This window comes from Emys orbicularis, chromosome 2 (assembly GCF_028017835.1).
Source record: "Emys orbicularis isolate rEmyOrb1 chromosome 2, rEmyOrb1.hap1, whole genome shotgun sequence".
In the NCBI taxonomy this organism is placed as follows: Eukaryota; Metazoa; Chordata; order Testudines; family Emydidae; genus Emys; species Emys orbicularis.
In genome coordinates, this window is record NC_088684.1 from 21,419,449 (window position 1) to 21,445,736 (window position 26,288).

Genomic DNA, 26,288 nt, shown 5'->3' on the forward strand with positions numbered 1-26,288 from the left:
TTTCACCCAACAAGTTGGATTTTCCAAAGTGCTCAGGAGAAGGAGGGGTAGGGCAGTATGGGTCCCTGGTGCCCCTTGATGGGGGATACCATGCTTAAAGGGGAGTTTCCTGTGCGCAGGTTTGAGTGTGGGTGGAGCTCATCCTTGTAGTAAAACTTCCATTTACTTCAATGGGAGAAGTTAGGCCACGAGTGACTGCTTAAATCCAACACGTAGCTTCAAAAAGGGGAGCTGAAAGTGCAGAGTTATGCCCTTTCTGTATCAAGTCAAAATTGCATGCAAAACCGAAATCACTCTTGCATTTTGAAATCTAGATAAGACCTCTTCCACTTTTCTCATAGGATAGTTCTAGTATTTGATGATCTAACTCGAAACCTTTTATTTATACGAACCTTTATTGTAGCAACTACATTGTTTAGCCTGAATTTGCTGAACTCTTTATTTTAGGGGGAGGGATAACTCAGTGGTTTGCACATTGGCCTCACAGGGTTGTGAGTTCAATCCTTAAGGGGGCCACTTAGGGATCTGGGGCAAAATTGGTCCTGCTAGTGAAGGCAGGGGGCTGGACCCAATGACCTTTCAGGGTCCCTTCCAGTTCTATGAGATAATATATGGAGATATACCTATTATTTAATATAACCATGCAAATAAGTTCAGCTTTTACTTTCAGGTGGCAGGGGGATGCTATGTGGTGCTTGTAGTTTTAGTAGCACACTGGAGTCTATGTCACTGTTATGTATTTTAAAAAGATCCCAGTTCAACACCTTATCATGTTTGTTGAGAAATGTTTTGTATCTTGTTCTGTAGACAAATTATATGTCCATTTAATCAAGTTACATTTGCAAGTTGCTCTTCAACACAAGCACACACAGGATTTACTGTTCTCCTATTACAAACTCTAATGAGTAGTATTTGTCCTTCAGTATCCGTCCTTAGACCCAGACTCAGAAAGGTACTTAAACACATGTGTAACTTTAAGCATGTTAGTGGTGCCTGCTAAATCAGGGCCTTACAACATTCATTACCCAGAGAAAGTGACAAATCTACAAATGAACAATAAGTATCATAACTTTATTTAAGTTAGTTAGCTGGGGGTGCATATTTGGCTCAGGATCTTTAACCCCTGGTTTACAGGAGACTGATTGCAAATAATATTTAAATATAAAACATACATTAAGAATACATTAAACTAATCCATAATATTTCAAAAATTAGACTCCACAAATTATGAAAACACTTTAAATATAAATGCTGCAAACTTTGAATACCCTTAAAGTGGCATTGTTTAATTTTTATATATAATGGTATTTGAAAATATTACTGTTTTCCCTTTGAGTAAAGTTATCAGTTATTAAAGTAGCAATGTTTAATTTCAATAGGGTATGAAGAGTGATATTGGTTAGAAAAATATACATATTTCTGTTTTCACTGGAAAAAAGGTCATTTTAAATATTTATCAAATAAAGTATTAAAAGTCTCTCCATAAATATTTTTCACAGTCCAACAGAAAAGTTGATTATGTTTATATACAGCTATGTAATCTGTCATTTTTTTTAAAGATACATACTCAAATTTTTGTAAATTGTAGAGGAAAAAAAGAGTGATCTGTCATTACTTTCCAACCTGTTGGCTGTGCTGATATAAGGGTTTTTGGGTGAGCCAAAAGGAAAGAGCCATCCAGTATTACATAATACAATCAAAGGAAAGGTAGGGACAAAACAAAAATACACAGCAGAGGAAAGGACATTACTAAAGGTAACATTGAGAGGAATATTGTCAGTAAAAGGCATTAAATTTTTTTGGTCACATGCAATAACTTGTAGAGGAAAAACAAAAACCAACTATTAAAAAGGACACTTTTGAAGTCTTTTTCATGAGTTTTTAAATAATCTTTACTACTATTTTTAATATCCACTTGGAATAGCTCCCGACTGAATTTTTTTTGGTATATACAACTTGTGGCTATACTTCTGTTAAATGGTTGGTATCTGTTAACTTCTGTTGCACAAGCAAAATGAAAGGTAAGTCTTTTAAATAAAGTGAGACTGTGGAACTGGAAGAAGGTAGCTTGAATGAAATACAGAGTTGTTAAACAAATTCTGATCTGGAACCTCTTGTATAAAGTAATTCTGGTGAAGAGATTGATTTTTTAAATAGCTACTTCATAGAGGATGACATTTGCAACAGTAATGAAGTTTAAATATATGGTAATTTTTTAACCCGAAACCCCTTGACAGTGTCCTTTTAAGTGTCCGTAGATTGCTATTTGAATTGCAACTGAAATAAAATAGAGGCAAAGACTTTTAATGAAATAAATGAAAATTTTCTTACAATATTTCACAGTAATAAAGAAAACAAACAATCCATGGAAACATTGAAGGATGCAGCAGCAAATGACTTAAACTGTTCACTTTTCATTTTATTAACATCATCAACATTATTGGTGCATTCTATGCAATGGATAAAGTGAGGAAATTGTCCTCTGCCAGAAGTGGCACTTTTCTACCATATGTTAACAGTTAATTATGGTCCTTGTAAACAGTTAAGTCATTTTTAAATTTATATGGTAAAGGAACATATATTTACATATGTACATATACCCACAAGAATAAAATTAAGCCAAATCCTGAACAGGGGGTTGCACTTTAAACAGAGGTGAACATCATACAGTGTTGAACAGTACCTGTCCAAAAGACTGTAAAGGCTTGGTGAGTTTCACATATTCTTCCTCCATTCATTTCCCTCTAATATTTAATAGATTATATACTTCATTTCAGAGCAAATGAGTGGAAATATTACAGAGCAAGCCCGGTAAAGTACAGCACCGCTACTGAAAAATGCGCGTGGCTTCATGACCCAGGACTCTGATTTAAAGCAAAAATAAACAGCATATAGCGCAACAGCAAAGAAGTGGCCAATCAGTACCATTGGTTTAGGAGATAAGCTGTACAGACAGAAGAGAAAACACATTAATAAAGAGAAATTTGAAGCGCTATAGAATTTTCAGTCTTACATACTAATTCAATAGATTTTTGTGAGCACACTACTAACATCTGTTTGATCTAAACAATCCCAGCCCTGCTGTCTACAGTGGAAGAATTTGGCATAACTTGGAGCTGCTGTGTGCTAAGTAATTCCTCCTACATCATTACCCTGATACACCATTGCCTCAGCTCCATTTCTGCTGCAGTCCTCATCCCTGCCTTTATCACTTCCCATCTGGATTATTTCAACTCCCTTCTCGATAGCCTCCATAGGTCCAGTTCTCTTGACTCCACTGAGTGAGGAATGCAGCAGCCCTCTTTCTCACATGCTCAAAGAAGCACGGTCTATTGTTTTATCCATTTCAGGATACAATCCTAAGGAGGTTTGCTAGTGTGGACCCTTCTGCCCATGCAGTTGCCGACTCAGGGTGAGCAAGGGTCTGCATTAGTGGACCGCAATCCATTAACTACGGTATATGCTAGTTCCTGATACAGTACAGTAGGTGTTTCAATATTTTATATAACTTACACAGATAGCAATCCAACTGGACCCGAAACACACTCTCCCCCAAGTTTGAAGTAATGGAAACATGCTTGCCTTAGCTGATGCAAGGAATCTAGAAAAGGAATTTAAAATATCTTCAGTAACTACTAAAACCACCTAAAACCAAATAAAGCTTTGATCCAAAGTCCACTGAAGTTAATGGGAGTCATTCCATTGATTTCAATGGGCTTTGGATCGGGCCTTACTATTTAAGTAAAGAATAATCTTACAAAACACTTACTAGTCTGTGAGTACTACATTCAGGCACCACAAATATGTTTTTTTAAATGGAATTCCTTATACCAATTGTCCCTGGGCTGTTTGCTAAGATATTATCAGCAAAATGTCAGCTCACACCAGACACCAGCACTACTCACAGTTTTGGAGGCATAGTCTAACAATGACAAGTATGCAATACATGCTCATGCATGAAAACACACAGAGAGTGTACTTATTTAATAAGTTGCAATTAATTACAAAAGGTCTCTTAAATGTACTTACCATCTCTGGCAGCAAACAGTTCATAAAGGGCCTGAGCAAGAACATTCACTACAAAAGAATGAGACTTTTTTCTTGACCAGTAAAATGTCTTTTTTGCCTGTAAAGGTAAAAAAAAAAAATCTTTATATCAGGGCACAGGAAAATACTCTTTTCCTTCTAAAAAGGTATAGGAATAACTTCCTTTTCAAAGTTATACTGGTGCTGCTGCATTATCTTCCTACAGATTTTGTACACTTTTTCTATTTAAAGATCAAAATCTGTCTCAACTATAATATTGACATCAGCCTGTTTAAAAGCCAATTAGATCTCCTCTTCCCCCATTCTGCTGTAGCCATTAGGATAATAAAATCATGGAACTTTGATATGGAAGAGACCTGTTACATCATAAAGACCATCCCCCTGCCAACCCTTATGGTATCTCTTAAAAATAGAGAAGAAACAGGAAGAATGTTCTAACTCAGGGGTCGGCAACCTACGGCACATGTGCCAAACACGGCACACGAGACAATTTTGAGTGGCACGCTGCCTGCCCAGTGAGAGGAGGAGGAGGAGGAACTGAGGGACCGGAAAGCGCCACGCTGGGGGAAGAAGCGGGGGAGGAGGGAAGCTTGGCTGCCGCAGGACCAAGCTTCTGCCTCCTGCCCCGGCAGGGGAGAGCGGGGGGGGGGTCCCAACCCCCCGCCCCACTCAGCCCCCCCGCCCACCGCTCTCCCCTGCGGGGGCAGGAGGCAGAAGCTTGGTCCTGCGGCAGCCAAGCTTCCCTCCTCCCCCGCTTCTTCCCACAGCTTGGTGCATTCCGGCCCCTCTGCCCCTCCTCCTCCCTCTCCTGCCCACGATGGCCCTTGCGAGGGGGAGGGGGGGGGGAGCGGAGCAGAGCCGAGCGCAGCGTGCTCACTGTTCTGTAGAGCAGGCAGAGAGAGGTAGGGACAGAGCCTGGGGAAAGGGGGTGGAACAGGACATATCCCTCCCAGCCCCCTGCCATGAGCCGCTCAGGGCAGGGGGCTGGGAGCACCCCCACGAGCCGAGCACCCCAGCCTTCTGCCCTGCACCCCCCCCACACACAGCCCTCTGCCCTCCCCCCAACACCCAGCCTTCTGCCCTGCACCTCCACACACACCCAGCCCTCTGCCCTGACCTCCCCCCAACACCCAGCCTTCTGCCCTGCACCCCCACACACCCCCAGCCCTCTGCCCTGACCTCCCCCCAACACCCAGCCTTCTGCCCTGCACCTCCACACACACCCCAGCCCTCTGCCCTGACCTCGAGTCGCCCCCAACACCCAGCCTTCTGCCCTGCACCTCCACCCCCCCCCAGACTTATAGAGAGAGACCTTCTAAAAAACGTTAACATGTATTACCGGCATGCGAAACCTTAAATTAAAGTGAATACATGAAGACTCGGCACACCACTTCTGAAAGGTTGCCTACCCCTGTTCTAACTAATGGGGCTGTCATTATTTCCTTGGAAGACTATATCATATAGTATACACACTTTTTTTTAGATATTCATCTATTCCTCCCAGTTATACCCCCCTTTTCCATCTAAATAATTGCTCTCCATCCTGGGTATTTACACCCTCCAAATATTTGTAAACTCTTATTCTTCCCTCTTTTACACATTGATTTGCCAAACTAAACATTGTTTAATTGGCCACTCTAAAAATTTTGTACTGTTTTGAATGAGTCTACTATTTTTAATATAATTTCCCTCTTATAAACCTATTTCGGAGCCCACTGAAATCAATGGAGTCTTTCAATTGACTTCAATAGGCTTTGGATTAGTCTTTATATAGATAGGGAATGTATAGCTTAAAATGGTAGGCTCTTTCAAAATAGTAGAACTATGCCCACCATCATTTTTTGATTCTTTCCTCTAAAGGTACTCTTTTACTCTTTCTGGACCCAATTTGTGTACATTTTTCTGAACTGAAAACAATATTGTGCATAACAACAGTTTAGGAACAAGTGAAGAAGAATATCACATTCAACTGATACTGAAGAGCGTATTTAGAGATGTCGGGTAAAAGTTTCAAAAGCACCTTGGTAACTAGCGACTTTGAAAATCAATGGGATTTAAGCTCTGAAGTACCTGTCACTTTTGAAAAATATACCCATGAACACTTTGAAAAATATCCCCCTTACATGTGGGGTAAGACCTTCTACAGGGGTGTGATTGTTAAAGCACACAAATGGGTCTGTGTAGATTCTGCTGGTGTGGTTAACCATAGTGCTGCCTGAAACAGTACTATGTTAAAGCACACTCGGGGACCTTTAGTGTGCACCAATAGGGTCTACAGAGACCAATTAATGTGCAACACCTTAGTGTGCTTTAGAAATCTCACTCCTGTGGAACTCATTACCCCACCATATACACAAGCCCTTAGCTTGTGAGATCTGACTGGATCACAGCATAAAGTGGCAAATAAAGGATGCTGGCAAAACAAATTATTAATCATGTTTATTACAGCAGTGCCTAAAGACCAATCCCAAATGAGGCTCCATTGTGCAAGGCACTGTACAAACACAGACAATCCCTGCCCCAAGGAGCTTGCAATCTAAATAGACAAGACAAAAACAGGATGGGGAAATGGGATATAACACATGTGTCTGATTAAGTGGGCATTCACCCATGAAAGCTTATGCTCCAATACATCTGTTAGTCTTTAAGGTGCCACAGGAATCTTTGTTGCTTTTCACATAAACAGAGTGAACAATGTGATGGCGGCAAACTTCAAGTTAGTGCCACAATTGTTTTGCGGTGGGTTTGGTTAGGAGGGGAGAAGCTAAAAATGGAAAAAATGAAGGGAGAGGAGATGCTGAAGGAAGAAGGGTGAAGGGCAAAGGAAAACCGTAAGAGGGGCAGGTACAGAGCATTGCTGAGGTGAAGAGACTGAGGGAGGGGAAGGGGAAGGGATGGAGCAAACAGCCAATTACCACAGGGCAGAAAAAGTCCAGTCAAAATTTTAGAAACTTCTCTAAGTGTCCAAAAGGTCCTTGATTTGGCTTCTTCTGCAACTGCTCCTACCAGCTAGAGTCTCTGGCTGGTTCCTCTCTGCAGTTTCTTCCCCACTCCCACCCAAATGCCACACAGCAAGAAGCAAGAGCGGGGAACAGAGGCACCACCTGGGTCTCAATTTCCTCAGAGTGGATGGGGGAGGGAGTGTCTGCCCTGCACAGTTCTGAATCTAGACAGGGAGGGATGGCCCCAGTTGGGCCCCATTTTACCCCTCCCGCCATCCAAAGCAGTTTAATGATTCACAACAACATGTAAAAATAGCTTTGACTAGGTGGGCAAAGAACTACTAACTGCCCTACCCCCAAGTTGGAAGAAATATTAAGTAACTGACAGAAATTGCATAAACACAAGCCTAGGCATGTCCCGGAAATAGGGTTGCCAACAGTCCCTTATTAGAAGGGCCATCCTTTATTTCTTCATGTCTGTACAACAAAAGCAGCAAGAAATACCTCAGGAGAATGTGGGTGAGCACTGCTTATTTATTAATTATTATTATTAACGACAGCAACATTAGGAGAAGAGGTGGGGCAGAGCAACTTGCAACATTAGAAGAGGTGGGGCAGATGTGCTAAGAAAACAGTCCCTTATTTTTGAAATACGTTGGCAACCCTACCCAAAAAGCACAATTCTAATTCTATCGTCAAAATAATGTCTCACCTGAAGAATAGCAGAATCCTCATAAAGATCTGGAATATCCTGGAGCAAGCTTCTCCATATTTTAATATCATTCAAAACAACACTCATTCCTCCACCTGTCAGAGGGTGCCTCATATTATATGCATCTCCCAAAAGAAGAACGCCTAGATGGGAGAAAAAAAAAATAATGGCATAGAACACATGCCAAGTACTCCATTTTAGAAATCAAAACTTTTCTTTCTCTATCAAATTTGCTAAGCCTTAGCAAAGAAAGCATTGCAGCTTGAAAACTACATAGATTCCACACAGCAGCTTAAAAATCACAGTGTAAAATGCATCTGAACAACTTAAAGCTTGGAAATGTTTTGTTTTTTTTAAACACACAGCTCAAGAAGAGGTTATAAACATTTCTTTATACTTTCCTTTAAAAAATAAGCCACTTTTGACAGATAACAAGCATGAAAAACCATCAGCCTGAAACTGACTTTAAAAAAAAAATGCATGTTTTAAAATAAGGGTTTAAAATGGACCAACCAACAACCTTAATTCTAGGGTCACTAACAATATGCTGTTTATAGGCACCAAACACACACCACAGGAACGTTTTTTTAAAGTACCATTTTCACAAAAGATAAAACAAACTTGACAGGGACAGTAGCACTGACAACAAACAAAAATATTTCTAAATTTGTTTAATGGTCATTAATCCTATACTTTTAAATATTTTTGTTCTTACTCTACCTTGTTTGTTAACAGGTGATGGAGGTAGGAAGCTTGCTGGCATGGTCCTCAAACGATCATTTTGAACTGCTATTAGGAACGGTTCCTTTAGGTGCTCTGCAGTAAGGAAACTCTATTTAGTTATATTACATATATGAAAATCAAGTCAAATAATTTGCACAGAACTACTCATAACCAGTTCTCAGAGATGTAACCCTTCGGAATTGCCTGTGTTACATATGTAAACTGAACAAACTACTGTTTGATGTTATGGTATCTATCAGTAACATAAAATGAGGGTTCAAATGCTGCAAACTCTACAATGGCTCAATCCTGCGATATGCTGAGTGCCCTCAATTGCAGCTGACTTTTATTGGGAGTACAGGATGCTCAGCACCTTGTAGGATCCGTACCCAAGTGTGAACGTAAATTGGAGCTCATCACATATAATGCTTGCAGCATCAGGCACTTAGTATGCAGAGGGGAGGAAAATTGAAAAGAACAAACAATAATTCTGGCATTTTAATCAGAATGAGCACACTAAACTTGTACATTTAGCTGTTGTTTTCAAATGACCTTACCACGTTCCCATTAAAAATCAGTGGCAAAACTCACAATAACTTTGGTAATGCAGGATCAGGACCTAGAACAGTTACCATGGCAAAACATCAGTGAAACTCTAAGGCAGGCAAAGAAAGGGCACGGTGAGTTGCCTCCTTCAATATGGTCACTCAAAATAGTTTTCAAATCAGCCAAAAAAAGACCCATTTCAGGGAGACTGATAAAATTATTCCTGCTCTACCTTCCCCAGCAGCAGCCTAATCTGTCTCTAGATATATGTGGTCCATTTCTGCATATTTTAGGATTTCCCCAACTATTTAAATGAGAAAACCACTTAAATCTGCACCCTTAATACATTTCAATTCCACATTGAACGTAAGAACATAAGAACGGCCATACTGGGTCAGACCAAAGGTCCATCTAGCCCAGTATCCTGTCTTCTGACAGTGGGCAATGCCAGGTGCCCCAGAGAAAATGTACAGAACAGGTAATCATCAAGTGATCCATCCCCTGTCGCCCATTCCCAGCTTCTGGCAAACAGAGGCTAGGGACACCATCCCTCCCATCCTGGTTAATAGCCATTGATGGACCTATCCTCCATGAATTTATCTAGTTCTTTTTGGACCCTGTTATAGTCTTGGCCTTCACAACATCCTCTGGCAAAGAGTTCCAAAAGTTGACTGTGCGTTGTGTGGAAAAAATACTTCCTTTTGTTTGTTTTAAATCTGCTGCCTATTAATTTCATTTGGTGACTCCTAGTTCTTGTGTTATGAGAAGGAGTAAATAACAATTCCTTATTTACTTTCTCCACACCTGTCATGATTTTATAGACCTCTATCATATCCCCCCATTAGTCGTCTCTTTTCCAAGCTGAAAAGTCCCAGTCTTATTAATCTCTCCTCATACAGCAGCCTCTCCATATCCCTAATCATTTTTGTTGTCCTTTTCTGAACCTTTTCCAACTCCAATATATCTTTTTTGAGATGGGGCGACCACATCTGCATACAGTATTTAAGATGTGGGCATACCATGGATTTATATAGAAGCAATATGATATTTTCTGTTTTATTATCTATCCCTTTCTTAATGATTCCCAACATTCTGTTTGCCTTTTTGACTGCCACTGCACATTGAGTGGATGTTTTCAGAGAATTGTCCACAATGACTCCAAGATCTCTTTCTTGAGTGGTAACAGCTAATTTAGCCCCCATCCTTTTAGATGCTTAGTTGGGATTATGTTTTCCAATGTGCATTACTTTGCATTGATCAACATTGAATTTTATCTGCCATTTTGTTGCCCAGTCACCCAGTTTTGAGAGATCCTTTTGTAGCTCTTCACAGTCTGCCTGGGACTTAACTATCTTGAGTAGTTTTGTATCATCTGCACATTTTGCCACCTCACTGTTTACCCCTTTTTCCAGATCATTTATGAATATGTTGAATAGGACTGGTCCCAGTACAGACCCTTGGGGGACACCACTATTTACCTCTCTCCATTTTGAAAACTGACCATTTATTCCTACCCTTTGTTTCCTATCTTTTAACCAGTTACCAATCCATGAAAGAACCTTCCCTCTTATTCCGTAACTGCTTACTTTGCTTAAGAGCTTTTGGTGAGAGACCTTTTCAAAGGCTCTCTAAAAATCTAAATACACTATATCCACTGGATCCCTCTTGTCCACATGCTTGTTGACCCCCTCAAAGAATTCTAATAGATTGTTGAGGCATGATTTCCCTTTACAAAAAAACATGTTGACTCTTACCCAACAAATTATGTTCATCTCTGTGTCTGACAATTTTGTTCTTTACTATACTTTCAACCAGTTTGCCCGGTACTGAAGTCAGGCTTATCAGCCTGTAATTGCCGGGGTCACCTCTGAAGCCCTTTTTAAAAATTGGTGTCACATTAGCTATCCTCCAGTCATTTGGTACAGAAGCTGATTTAAATGATAGGTTACAGACTACAGTTAGTAGTCCTGCATTTTCACCAAAAACTTAAAAGGTAATAACAAAATGTTTTTTAAGTACATCAGAAGCAGGAAGCCTGCTAAACAACCAGTGGGGCCTCTGGACGATCAAGATACAAAAGGAGCACTTAAAGACGATGAAGTCATTGCGGAGAAACTAAATGAATTCTTTGCTTCAGTCTTCACAGCTGAGGATGTTAGGGAGATTCCCAAACCTGAGCCGTCCTTTGTAGGTGACAAATCTGAGGAATTGTCACAGACTGAAGTGTCATTAGAGGAGGTTTTGGAATTATTTGATAAGCTTAACGGTAACAAGTCACCGGGACCAGATGGCATTCACCCAAGAGTTCTGAAAGAACTCAAATGTGAAATTGCGGAACTATTAACTATGGTTTGTAACCTGTCCTTTAAAATCAGCTTCTGTACCCAATGACTGGAAGATAGCTAATGTAACACCAATATTTAAAAAGGGCTCTAGAGGTGATCCCGGCAATTACCGACCGGTAAGTCTAACGTCAGTACTGGGCAAATTAGTTGAAACAATAGTAAAGAATAAAATTGTCAGACACCTAGAAGAACGTAAATTGTTGGGCAAAAGTCAACATGGTTTCTGTAAAGGGAAATCGTGTCTTACTAATCTATTAGAGTTCTTTGAAGGGGTCAAAAATATGTGGACAAGGGGGATCCAGTGGACATAGTGTACTTAGATTTCCAGAAAGCCTTGACAAGGTCCCTCACCAAAGGCTCTTACGTAAATTAAGTTGTCATGGGATAAGAGGGAAGATCCTTTCATGGATTGAGAACTGGTTAAAAGACAGGGAACAAAGGGTAGGAATAAATGGTAAATTTTCAGAATGGAGAGGGGTTACTAGTGGTGTTCCCCAAGGGTCAGTCCTAGGACCAATCCTATTTAAGAGTGGTAGCCATATTAGTCTGTATCAGCAAAAACAACGAGGAGTCCTTGTGGCACCTTAGAGACTAACAAATTTATTTGGGCATAAGCTTTCGTGGGCTAGAACCCACTTCATCGGATGCATGAAGTGAAAAATACAGGAGCAGGTATAAATACATGAAAGGATGGGGGTTGCTCTAACAAGTGTGAGGTCAGTCTAATGAGATAAACCAATTAACAGCAGGATATCAAGGGAGGAAAAATAACTTTTGAAGTGGTAGGAGAGTGGCGCATTACAGACAGTTGACAAGAAGGTGCGAGTAACAGTAGGGAGAAATTAGTATTGGGGAAATTAAGATTCAGTTTTGTAATGACCCAACCACTACCAGTCTTTATTCAGGCCTAATCTGATGGTATCAAGTTTGCACATTAATTCTTCAGAAGCTGCGGAACTGGAATTAATTTGAAAACTTGATACCATCAGATGTATACCATCAGATGTTTGACTTTCCAAATGGACAATTCAGCAACGAATTGAAAACAAAGCCAAAACCAACCCAAACCCTCCCCCCACACCCTGGTGGATAATACATTATAATTCTAAAGAGTACATACACAAATCTTCATAGTCTTACCAGGTAGTTGTGGATAAATTTTCTCAGTCATGTATTCTTTGATGTTTTTTGGCATTTCCCCTCGAATATCAACAAGTACTCGAGTCTCATTTGAAGAAATCTGGTAGATAAGGACTGGACTAGGATTAGCTAAAACAAGTTCAGCATGATTGGCTTTAAACTGTGGTGAGTCCTTTAAAAAAAGGAAGGAAAAAACTGATTAGTAAAAGGGTCAAAAGTTGCTCTTTTGCTGAATCATTTCCTGACATCCTTTAAAGTGTATTAAATGCAAAACAAGTCACATTAATTTAACATTAAGATTGCATGTTGGGCAATGAAAGTGCTAAGGTTCCAAAAACAATGATAATTTGACTTCTTTGCACATTCTGAATATTTTATTACAATACATTTTAATTTGTATATTAAGCTACACATTTCATTAAATCCTTCATTAATTCTTATGTGTAAAGTGGCCAATTTAGGATTTTGTTTAAATGAACAAAAAAGAAAGAGAGATGAGGAGACGAAATGCCCATAGGTGTAATTTCGCTTTCTACTCCATATGGGCACCAATTCAGCAAAGCACTTAAATATGTATTTAACGTTAAAGCATGTGAGTAGTCAATGGGACTACTTATATTTTAAAGTTAAGTATGTTCTTATGTACCTTGCTGAATCAGGGTTATAATCAGTAGTACATATTTTAAGTGATTTTAGTATTGTTAAATAAAAACCAGGGGTTTTTTTTCAAACCAAGTAAGGGCACTAGTCCTCAGTATGGACTATGGGCCCAATCTGTCTTTCACTGAACTCAATGAAAAATTTATCATTGATTTCAATAGGGGTAATGTTTTGAGAACTTTGAAAATTTGGGCTGGTATGAATTTGTACCTCGTGTATTATATTTGACATTACACCTATAATATCCCCAGATAAGAAATGGTGTTAAGTCTGGGTACACATCAGTGTGATTCTCTATACAGAAAGTTAATGCATGGTAACCCAAGGTGTGAATCTACAGCACACTAGCTTGCCACACACTAACTGTCCATGTGGACCCTGCAACTGTGCACTAAAAGTTCTGCAGTACATTTAAAATGAGAGTGCATCAAAGCGCACTGCAGAACTTTTAGTGCACAGCAGCAGGGTCCACATGGACAGTTAATGTGCAGCAAGCTAGAGCTAGAGATTCACACTTGGGTTGCCGTGCACTAAACTTTTCATGTAGACAAATCCAGTAATTTAAGAGTAAAAACACACAATCCAATTTTTAACGTCACTATTCTTACCATGGTCCAATAATTCCCAAAGCCAAAATGAAAAAGAAGTTAATGGAACTCCTGTTAAAATATTTAAAAGCATGTTGTTCTTCTAATAGATGCTTTGGAGGCCATTTAATAATATAATTCAAGAGACTGCTGTCAGTACTTGCTGAACAACAAAAAATAATAAAGCATAGGTTTTCTAAATGTCTTCCATAAGGATAAATTCTCATTTCATACACATAACTCTCATTACAGCTACTGGGAGATATGGTTGAATTTGGAGAGAAAAATATACATCAGCTATTAGGCATCAGTCTTTCTGTACTATACATACAAGGTTCTTACTTTCAAAATGCAGCCAACAAAATGGGATGAAACAGAAACTTTGTTGGAAACCAATTTTTTCCTAAACTTGGAGAAAAGTCCATCAGCAACAACAGTCAGAGGTGCATGTAATTCCTGCAACATAAAAATGTGATATTTATCTCAAAAAGATAAAAAGGATAAAGTATCTTGTTAATCATATGTTGATCCTATATAATTTTAGATCTGATATTAAGATATAAATAGCTGAATTAATTTATCTCAATTTTAAAGGGAAAAAACACAATAAATCACTTTTGGAATTGGAGAAAGTATGGAAGAGTTCAACCCCTTAAGAACTTTGAGACATTATGAGCAATTTAAGAAGATGAGGAGCTTATAGAAGAAAATGCTTCTCGACTTTTAATTTATATTTTATTGAAGAATCTGAAAGTCTATATATAAATAAATAAGCAAAACAAAAATGGAACATCTTTTACAACAGTAACACACCGATAAATAAATAAAAGATTTCTGCTGAGATTCCTCAGTTCATTTTTCTTTTAAAGGAACAAACAGAAAATAAGATGAGAACGTAATTTCCAGATAACACACCACCACCACTTTTATTTAATTCTGGAATTACTGACCAAATCACTGGCAATCTATCAAAATGAGTTACGTAGAATCTCCTACTTGCTTTAGGATACCACATTATTTAATATCAACAAACCACCCCAAGCCCTATATTTTTCAATCACTTACGGGTTTTGAGGTTAAAATAATAATGGAAGAGTGACTGTGACACTAAGCATCCCTGTATTCAGACCCTATACACTACTGTAAAAATCTTTGTACAAAATATGTCCTGTGAGGTACATTTAAAAACTCACTGATCATTAATATTCTTGGGTGTTGTATGTACACGATGTGTATTAAGAGTTATGGACATCTGCTGGAATGATAATTAAAATGTGTTCAAGCTAGGCATGTCAGGGAGAGTTGGTAAACGAAGTATAAAGGAATGTGGTTTTGAATTTCTGACCAGCCTGATATTCAGGCAAAGACAATGAAGGTCCATTTTTACATATTAAAAAGCTATTAAACTAACAAGTGGTGGAAGAAAGAGCATGGAGCTTCCTTCACCACCAGACTTCAGGTTGCCTACCTCACAGCTTGAATAAGCTTTACTTTGAGGGCTAACCCTCAGACGAATCCATTTCAAAGGTTTATTGGTCTATAAAGTAGACCAATAACCAGGCTAATACTATTCGATATTTTATTATTGCATAGGAATGTCTTATTTTACTATGAATAATGAACCAGCACATACCCCCTAGATCTGTGCATGGAGGATCCCCTCTAGGTTCCAGTCTCCCCCCTCCCACAGAGAAGTGGGACTCAGCTACCTTTGTAGCATCATCTCCCCACCCGGAGATGGTTCACGCTGGAGAGAGCAGAGTGGGCAGGCCAGAGGGAGAAATGGGTGGGCCAGAAAGATGCACATCACCCACTATGCACTGGACCCCTGGATATTAGTCCAAAAAGGAGATATGGATTGGAGCTTTACCTTTTTTGTGACCTCTGAAAATTACTGTGGGCAGTCGCAGACAAAAGCTCTGGCAGGTACAGTAAAGCCATGCTCCCAAGGAGCAGAAAGGTTTTACATGGGAAGCCAGAACCTATGCAGAGACTGACAGGACTTCCACGCAGACAGCCGTAGTCTCCTGATATCCACCAGATTTAGTGGTGACTTCTGTAGCCTTTTCTCTATGGGGAACATCCTACCTCCTAACAGAATGTGGGGGGGGGGAAGAGGGGGGGCGTTTGGACTACTAATAAATAAACAACGTAGGTATATAACACTTTCCACCCGTAGATACTAAAACACTTAAAAGTTAAATATTCTTATCCCCCTCTATGCTTAGAGATGTGGAGTGACTCCCGGTCCAGTGGACCACATTTAAAACCCTCTACAGCAAAGAGCAGCAAAACTTAAAAAGTTGTAAAGCACAAAAATCCCATAATAAAATGTACAATACAGTCTGAAAATACATCAATGATTTTCTGAAATTGAAACTGCAGGAATGTTAAACGGATTGTATTTGAAGAAAAAGAAAATCTTCAGCACTAGAAAGTGACCGAAACTGTTCCTCCTCCCCCCCCCCCCCCCAATAAAGAGACTGTACAAATTTCTTAATGTAATGTACTATCCTGTACTGCCGTATGTGGAAGTCACTACTTCCTTGTTTAAAAGACTAAAAATACCTAGCCTGTATATAGCACTTTTCACTGATAGATCAAAATGCTTTACAAATCACCATATATTCCCACTTTACAGATCGGGAAATAGAGGCACAGGGAGTGAAGTGACTTGGCCAAGATCACCCAGCAGGCCAGTGGCAGAACCAGAAATTGAAACCATGACCCAGTCCAGCCCTCTATCCACATGGCCACAAAACCTCCCTTTATTTTTCCAATGCTTGATGCACATTTTTTTAAATGTTCTAAGATATCCAAATCTTCTTAAATGCTGTATCTGTGACCATACAATAGAATAGTTAAACACAAAGAACAGTGAAATCTGTTGTCTCACCTTAATATCTCCAGTTTCTTTATCCTTGTACTGAACACCCACCACACAGTCATCTTCCTCGAGCAGTTGTAACACAGTCCCTTCAATGAATTTTGTGCTGAAATAAACCAGAACTTTTAAAAGTACAGGAAAAAATAAAAGGATATTTAGGGCCATAGTTTCAAACTGACTTATGACATAGAGAATGCAAGTTGTTCATGATCCCATTACTGCATATAAAAAGCATTCATTTACACATATAAAATTGTTCTGCCTAGTTTCAGACATAGTATTAAATGGTTCCTATTTTCTTGAAATCAATGGCCAAGACCAAGTGTCACTGAACGCTATGGCCCTGATCCTGCGAAGACATCCACATAGGTTTAACTTTATACACTGTGATTAGTCCCATTGACTTCATAGTCTATCACCTAAAATACACATGGAAGCCTTTACAAGACTGGGGTCTGTGGGCTTGCCTACACCAGTGGTTCTCAATCAGGAGTCCAAGCCCCCTGGGGAGCCGAGAGCAGGTTTCAGGAGAGTCGCCAAGCAGGGCTGCCGCGTGGAGTTGAAGCCCAGGCCTGCGTCCCACCACCCGAGGCTGAAGCCAAAGCCTGAGCAATGTAGCTTTGCAGGGGCCCCTACGGCATGAGGCCCCAGCCAACTGTCCTGCTTGTAACCCCTAATGCCGGTCCTGGTTTTTATATCCAGAAAACCAGTTATTGTGACACAGGTGGGCTGTGGAGTTTTTATAGCATGGGGGGGTGGGGGGAGAGAGACTTTAAAAGAAAAAGGTTGAGAACCCCTGGTCTACACTACAGAGCCTTGGCCTCTATAGCTATGCAGGCAGAACCCCCTAGTGTACGCGGTGTAAGCTGCCATAAGGAGTTCTATTGACAGCATAGCCACACTATGGCTTTGTCTTCACTACCCGCCGATGCGGCGGGTAGCAATCGGTTTTTCGGGGATCGACTTACCGCGTCTAGTGAAGCCGCGGTAAAATCGATCCCTGATCGCTCTGCCGTCGACTCCGGAAATCCACCTCGGCAAGAGGCGGCAGCGGAGTCGGCGGCAGCGGTCGACTTTCCCGCGTCCTCACCGCCAGGTAAGCCGACCTAAAATACGCAACTTCAGCTACGGTATTCACGTAGCTGAAGTTGCGTATCTTAGGTCGGACCCCCGCTGCAGTGTAGACCTAGCCTATGACATTAGCTAAGCCAACAGGAGCACTGTTCTGTTGGTATAGTTGCATCTACATTAGAGTGTTTTCAGGCATAGCTAAGTCAGCTACGGGTTGTGATTTTTTCACTGTTGGAATAATTGGGGCCTAATAGGCCTACTTTAGTGGTTAGCCTAACTAGTGAAAAATGAGTAAAGGTTCATGAATTGCCACAATGACCCATTATATAAAATTGTTTAAGAAAAGATGTAAGGAGGAGACAGAACGACTGAATTAATTTAAACAAAGAGATCCTGATACCAACCAAGGGCTGTGTTAAGCTCATGTGTGGCAAAAAAGAGGAATGTAGGACCAGAAATTAGGCCTACCTGGTGGACAAAATAATGAGGGGGATGAGCTATTCCATCCATCATCTGTTTTTGGGGCCCTACAAAAAGAGATGGGGGAGGAAGGATGACTATCGCCACTACTGTGGCTGCAGCAGAAGGATTTTTATCGTGACACGCAGACCTTGACACACCAGTGGGAACACCTGACCATCACTGCTGCACCAGCAAGGACCCCAGCCTGATACCTTTGAGATCTTGCTCTGTCTTCCCCTCCCCCGTGTGTCTCTTTCTGATCCCCACTATCTTCCTTCTCTTGGTTTTTCACCATATCCTGAAACCAGCTACATTGCATGGCACCCGCAAGAGATGAGATGGCCCATCCAGCTCTCCTCAGCCTGAGAAAGACCAGTGAAGGAGAGGGACCTAACCAGACCATCCAGATGATGTCCTGACTGCAGAGGTGAGCTAGGGTCTAGAGCAACAGCTGTCGTGGCTGTCCATGACTGACTAGCTATCGTGCATTCTGAGAACACCAACAAAAGCCATATATCCCCCATTTTTAATTATGTTGTCTCTTCTCTCCCAACTTACTGTGCTCTTCACAATCTTTGTAAAGCCAAATGTGAGCCAGTTACCCCTCAATGGATCCATGACAGCGACAGACTGCTGATCAAGTACACTCAGCCGAAAGTGCAACTACCACAGCCTGGACTTAATCAATATTCCCTCTCTTTAAAGAGAGATTTTAATAGGTTTTGATTATGTTCATTTTACATAATCACTCAATTTCAATTTGAATGCTTGTGTAGACCAGGTCGCTATGTTACCACATGGCTTTCCTTCTCCATTATCTCACACATAACTGTATGTTCCTTATAAGTATGGGGGAAGAAGGGGGAAAAACCACCACATTTTCATGGGGCTAGAGTTTCAGATTAGGAAGATAAAAAAAAAAGTCTGGCTTTTTTTTTTTTTAATTATTTCATCTTTTAATAAAATTACTAAAATAAATTTTATTTCCTAGAAAAAGATTTTCAATACCATTTTCTTTAACAATATTACCCTGCAAATATACTTTTAGTTTTATCATCAAAATAAAGGTGTGTACATTACCAAAATTAATACATATTTGCATGACTTGGTCTCATCTGTTGTTCATAAACCTACTAAAGTAAGTCCTTATGACAGTAAAAGGAGCTCCTCAAGTGAATTACCAACAACTGGATTGTCAGAGGGATTTCACATGGGTGCAAGGATCCACCTAGACAGATTCAATTACAGACTCTGTCTATTAGGTTAAACTCTTCAGGGCAGGGAATATCTATCTTTGAGTCTAGTGAAGCAATAAGCACATTGTTAGAACTAAACAAATAAACAGTAATAATATTGATAAAGGACCACCCCTTTACCCTGTGTGTAATTTTACTTTTATTCATCTGAAAATAAATACTTATTGCTTAGTACATGTTAAAAGACTATATTCACTTGTAGTGACATTAACCTTTCACTCCCCATGACACATTTTTTAAGAATTCTGAGAGAAAAAGTAAGACTCCATGGCACTCAAAATTACAAATGTTTGAAATCTCCCAACTATAATTAAATATTCAACTTCCTCTTCCCTGGTACATGGAGAGGTGGAATATATTCAAAATGAACCAAGAAAGGAAGAAATGAACTCGTTACAAATACTAGCTTTTCTAAATTTCTGCTAGAAAAATGTGTAAAGCAGATATAACAGAATTTTCAAGGATTTTAAGAAGAGTTAGGTGCCCAAATCCCATTGAAATTAAAGGTATGCCCAGGCAGCTTAAACTTTCGTAATTATCACAAATGCAGCAGATCACCTCAGCTTGCACCAACCTTAGCAGTATTGCAGGGTTGATATTTTAAAAATGATTTCAAAATAATTAATTCATCCAATCTAATAGATTTAATGGAAACAAACAGGTTTTCAGTAAAGAACGAAGATTCATACCATACCTGTGAACTTATTTTTAAAAATATATAGCTTATTGTGGTATGTTGCATGATAAAGCAATAAGACCTTACTTTCCTTTAACATTTGGCTTTCTTAACTCCCCTTTTACATAAAGGCAGTGATCATATAAAGAAGTTTGTTACAAATGTTTTTAGGGAAGAAGGGGTTGCCTTCAAGACTCTAGAATACCAAAACTACTGGAGGTGTTCATCGCTCTTTTCCAACCGTTTTACTTGTATATATAGTATTGGAAAAGGTGGAGGAGTAGAGAAAAGAGGATCATGATTATCCTCATTCTTGCTAAGGCAAGTTTCTTTTCCAGCATCATGAATCATATCAGCAGGAAGATCAACATGCTTAGGGTCTGTCTATACTTGAAAGTTAATGAAGATTAAGGCGGGGTGTGAATTTAAAGCACAGTGGCTATTCCTGAATAACTCCAGGTATTTACAATTCCTGATCATGAAATGAGTCAGCTCTACCACTTGCTTCTCTGATCAATCCAGGTAGTTCTGTGCATTATTTACTGATAGAGCATGGCTGTTTTTGGCAAATAGCCCAGATCAGCACTGGTGTACACAAGTGCAACTCCATTCAAGTTACTACCATTTGTTGCAGGGCTCATTTTGACCCAATTTATTAAAGTATACATTATGCATTACAGGCCTGTTTCCCCATTGAATCAGAATCAACCTGTGGGGAAGATCTGCCCCACAGACTGTCAGTTGGACCACATTTTTTAATTCTGTGGCATGTATTTGGGGAACACTGGTGTTCCCATAAATCCAAGACCAAATTATGTCCCAAAGACCAATGCACAGTTGCTTACTTACATGCTCTTTTAATTGATTATGGTGTAATTAATATACCTCTTATAAACATCTACAAAAATATGTTATGTGCATACTGAAGCAAAAAAAATTATTAACGCTCAGTTCCTGCATCAGGATTGTCTAGTGCAGACCTTTGCACCCTTGCAGAGTTCCACTGAAGTGACTGGAGCATCTCAGAGGTGCAGGGAACTGTGCTATTGGATCCTGATGCAGGAAAAGGACCTAAAATTGTTATACTATGTTGATTAAAATTTTAAGCCAGCTGTCTTACTTGGGTTCTGCCATGGCTGCCCTTCGGAGACCCATGATGAAGCGCCCATGATGAAATGCTCTTCCACTCTGCACCAGACCATCTGCAGAGTTTGGATAAGGAATTTCAACCTCTGACTTGCTCGCTAGATCATGAATTATGTAACCATTTACTATGTGAGCATCAAGACCTTCCACTGAATCTGGAAAACAAATCCCAATATATTAGTGAAAGAATAAAGAACAACAAGGAATACGCATTAGTCTGTAAAAATTGACCTCTACACCAAGAATATTCTATTTCTTTAGCAAACGATCACATGCATACAACACAGAAGGGGACATTTTCAAAATGGTGGACAGGAAACATAAGAACAAGCAGCTTTAATCCAAATATGTCCAGAATATGTTGTATTTTTAAATTTTCTTTGTAAGCATGCTTTTCTTTGATACAAGGGGTTTTTGTCCTTGTCAAGTAAATATCTTTGCAACAAAATATCTGAGTTTTAAGATTTACTTACCTTCAAGACCCAGTTCTTTAAGAGCATTATATCCTCCAGGTTGTAACAATTCTCCAACTATCCTGTCAGGTTCCTTCAGATCCCTCTCTACTACTGTCACATTTCTTCCGTCCCGTGACAGCACTGCAGCCAAAGCAGAACCTAGTACACCTGAACCCACGATGATAACCTCTGGATCAGACTGAGGAGCTAATATTGTATTTGTAGCAGTCTCTGTCACAGTGTTTGAGTTTACCTCTCTTTTACCCTATGTAGAAATTAAAACCAACAAAAATGCAAGTGACATATCTAGCATTTATACTCTTTATTTTACAAATAATAATAGACAATATAATATAAAAATTGAATGATTGTGAATGATCTTTTGGCTTTAAAAATTAGACAGTTTTTTTCTAGGTCTGAATATCAACTCCCCTAATCCTGCAAACCGTTATTATTGAGCCTAGTGATGTGAGTAGTCCCATTGGAATTCAGTGGGGGTACTCAACAGTAACAAGTGTCATGTTCATGGTCGTAGGCATTAAGCTCAGTATAAAGGGTTTGCAGGAGTGGGTCCTGAGCCATATTAGGGCCATGGATGACAGGACAGCACTGGTCTGGAGACAGAGATTTTTCTGAGGCCAATTATAAACATGGTCAGATTTGGGAGAATTTTCACAGGGATGGCAAAAAGCACATTCCTGACACGAAGGCAACCTCCCTGCCACATTTCAAGTCCCTGCCCTAAAGCAGAGGCTTTATAACTTCTCAAAAGTAGAAAAAAATTCTTTTAACATGGTCAAGATGCATTTCTGCGCAACCTTGTTCCGAGAATGGCTGAACCATTTTAGCTGAAATCTCCCCTCAAAATAACAAACAAATACCCCAAGGCAGGCACCCAAAATGGAAAATTTCAGCCCAAACAGTTACAATTTGACAAAGTTATAAATAACTGAAAACAGAGTTTTATAATGAAAAGTGTTAGGTAACTTTAAATATATGCTGTGCTATCATTTGACTATTTATATTGCTTACAATTGAAACCCAAAGTACTGTCATTCATCAAATTATATATATGCTGGTTAATCAATTTCTGTGGTGTATGAAAAGGTCTAATAGGTTCCAGTCCTTCCTGGCAATTACCAATCAATTATACCTCACATTGCACAAAAATGACAAATGTGATAGTAGAGTTTCTTATTTATTCTCTGCCAACAACTCGCTTGGCAAACCTGCAAAATATTTTTTGACTACCAGAGCTGCAGTTTGTACCTGCAATTTTCAAAATCGCAAGTATTTTCTGCTTTTTACATCACTCCCAGCAATAAACACTCTACAGTCAGAATTTAAATGACAACTGTCAATGGCGTACAAAGTAGAATGGAATCCAGCTCATTTTGACACAGCTCCATTAGCTCTGCAGTGCTTACTGTAGTAAAAGCTAGATTGTATCAGTACAACTACCTAGAAGTGAAACAGGATTGTTAGGTAACAGGGTGCCATGTTTATAGCTACTTTAAATGATTATAAAACCTGGGAAGTAAATATAAAATAAATTAACTGGGGCTCAGGGTATAGTCTTTATAAGAAACAATACAGTAGCTGAAAGTCCCAGGGGAATTGCTGCAGCAGCAATGAGGTCATGATCTCTAGTGCAGGGGATCTGACAGAGTCAGCTCTGCTCCAAAGTGCATATGGAAGGGGGAACAACTATTGTAGTTCAAAGGATGCACTGAATCTGTACATCTGCTTGAGACCCTGGTGGGGCTCCTACTGAGCTCCTTCCACAAACTAAAGCTTTCCGCTATCATACCACTGGCAGACAAGGAAAAGCTGGCAGTCTGCTTCAGAGATTCTGCCCAATGTTCTAAAAGCCTTTGAAGATGTAAAGCCCTATATATGTGATATTTCATTACTATTACTATTATCTATAGAATTATTTGGATTTCATCAGATGTATCTGCAAAAAAAATTTCTAGTCTGCCACATAAATGGTTTTCTTTCAAATGTAGAGATGCTGAAAGCTGATGTATGTCACAGCACTAACAATTTAAGATGTTTCCTATGTGGGAAAAATACTTTACTGGAAATTACACAAACACAGAAACTGCAAATCAACGTAATAACAGAGATTTCACCCAAGGTTTACATTTAAACTTAATTTGAAACCCAAGAACCTAGTGTCTTGATTAAACAGGCTCCGTCTATGAGTTTGTCACCCAAAACGGAAATAAAAATCTAACAAATCCCTAGGTGGGGACCACAAAGATAAATCCTCTCCAACCTTCATTAGCTGCTTTTCCCTCAAACTGACAGAAGAGCCCTAATATAAAAACAACGGTGAAAGGACTCCATTCTATTTCCCAGGTTTGAACTGAACTTACCTTTCTGGATTTGGGTTGCTCTGCCTGTGGAGATCCAGGGGTGGATTTGGCCCAGAAAAAACCAATGAGTGGCAAAGCTGAGAGAGCACTACAGAGCATCCCAAAGTGGGACTGTTTCTGCTGCCCCCACTGCTGTTGTTTTAGCCACCCAGAACGATACCAATAAGACAGGAGCAAACCAAGAGAGAAAAACATCAACATAGTCAGCAGCACCTCTTTGTTGACATAAGTCATCAAGTCTCCACATTTCTTATACACATAGATGAAGGAGGCGATGCCCAGAAAAGTCCACATTATGACAAGAGCAAGTAACTGTCGCCGGTGGTTCCCTTTAACACTTGTACTGTGATTGAAGTTCTCTGAAAAAGGGATTTTGCACAAGCTATAAAAATCATAAAAATACAAATATCCTCTTAAAAATATATATGTGGTAACAGAGAAGCAAGACTCTCTCACAAAGCCCTGCAAAAGGTAGCAACTGCAGCTTTACTGGGGCATGGCAGCCCAGAGACAAGGATGCTCCAAAAAGTGGTATGAATTCAATACAAATCTCCTTTTAAAACAATCAGAGAGAGATTTACAGCAGCTCAAATGACTTAAATTCTACAAACTGACTACAACATTGGCCTCAGCTATTGTCGCCTGATGTTCATGAGGGTCAAGTTCATTGCTGGGGTGGGGTTTTTTTGCTACTATATCTCCTTTGGGGGTCACAGTCTCTTTTCTCCAGCAGCAGGTGCTCTCCCCCACAAAAATAATTAGATCGACATATTATTACATGTGGCCTGAAATGAGGCTTCTAGCGGGAGCCACAAGAGGGGATTTATAAGAAGGGGAGAGAGACCCTTCTCGTTAACTAGCCAATCTTATTAAATCTCATGTTGAACACGGGCTCCTCCCCGAATCCAGAGACGAAAGAAATATGCTGGTGCCGCCCTTTAGAAATCCTCTGGCCGTTCTCTCTTCGCCCTCACCAGAAGCCCCCAGCAGATCCCAGTAAGCTGCTCCCTGGCATGGGGCGCCCGGCAATGGACCCTGGCTGGGCTGTGGCTCCCCTGCCCCTCACTGGGTGGCGGCTCCCGCTCAGCCCGGCCAAGCCCCTCTCCCCGCGGCTGAGCCGGTCCTCGCCGGCGCTGATGAGGATGGAGCGCTCTCCCCCGGACGCCGCCGGTGCCTAGGCTACGGACTTCACGGCTCGCAGCCAAGCAGCAGGGGTACAAGGAGAAGGGGCGGGGTTTATGCTAATGAGCGGCTCCCTCCATCCTCTTGCAAGCGCCGCGCGCCCGGTGCCCCAGCAGCTCCGGGCCAATCGGCGGTGCTAGGCCGAGATGGCGCTATCGAGGACTGGCCAATGGCAGGGAGCGGAGGGCGGGGCTTGACGCCTTCCGGGCCCCTAGTGCGATGTGACGAAATCAGCGGGCGGGGCTAGGGGAAGGGGTTGCGCCCTGCGGTTGCCATGGGCACGGGGAGGGAAGATGCTGCGCGCTGGCGGGGGCGGTAGGGCGCAGCTCCCCGCCTCCGACCGCGTCGCCGCAGCCGGGGCTCTCGGTGCTGCGTCCTGCTCCCCAGGAGAGCCTGTTCCCGGGCTCTCTGTCTGCATAGAGACCCCCTGGCAGCAGCCGGGCCACCACCCTGCCTCTGGGCTCAGGGTCTGTTCCCCCAATGGGGAGAAATGGGGCACCTGGGCAGGCCGACCGACGGGGGGCGAGATGGGGCTTGGGGCGGGAACAAGGTGGGAAGAGAGATGGGGCAGGAATGAGGTGAGATGGGGCACAGGGGCAGGAAGGAAGGAAGAGGGAAAGTGAGGTGGGGCAGGACATAATTCTTCATTGCTCTGGATTGCACTCCAGAGTGTAACATCTTTGTATTTTACACCGTGACTTATTATCAGCCCCGGGGACAGCCCTGACCCCTGTTACATCATATTTAGGCACTTAAATAAGTGGCCTGATTTACAGAATTGATGAGTTAACAATAACAAAGTAGGAGCTGCTGAGTGCTCACCAAATCGGAAAATAACGCCAAAGGTGCCTAACTATAGATTTATGAGATTAAGGTCAGGCTTCCAAGTTCGAAAGTTTTAACCTGAGGCCAAAGGATAAGAAAAAACAGTGGGGCTCTGAAAGGTTGAATGGGGTCTCTGTCCACACACAGCGCTGGGCAATATCAGGGTTTAAATCAGGACTGCAAAATTTGGCTCAATAATGTATGAAATTGAACCACTGCTTCATTTTTCTCTCTTGGATGCAGAC

At 40.7% G+C, this 26,288-nt stretch overlaps 1 protein-coding gene across 1 annotated transcript; it reads right to left on the reverse strand.

The window, feature by feature from the left end:
• Window positions 1-2,751: 2,751 nt before the first annotated feature.
• On the reverse strand, window positions 2,752-24,330 carry SQLE (squalene epoxidase). Its single transcript, XM_065399953.1, has 11 exons — window positions 24,028-24,330; window positions 21,674-21,920; window positions 21,175-21,355; window positions 16,599-16,695; window positions 14,045-14,158; window positions 12,456-12,627; window positions 8,422-8,517; window positions 7,702-7,844; window positions 4,030-4,126; window positions 3,514-3,601; window positions 2,752-2,944 (listed from the first exon to the last, which is right to left on the reverse strand). Exons 1-11 carry the CDS (start codon window positions 24,328-24,330, stop codon window positions 2,752-2,754), a joined length of 1,731 nt encoding a protein of 576 aa, XP_065256025.1.
• Window positions 24,331-26,288: the final 1,958 nt, after the last annotated feature.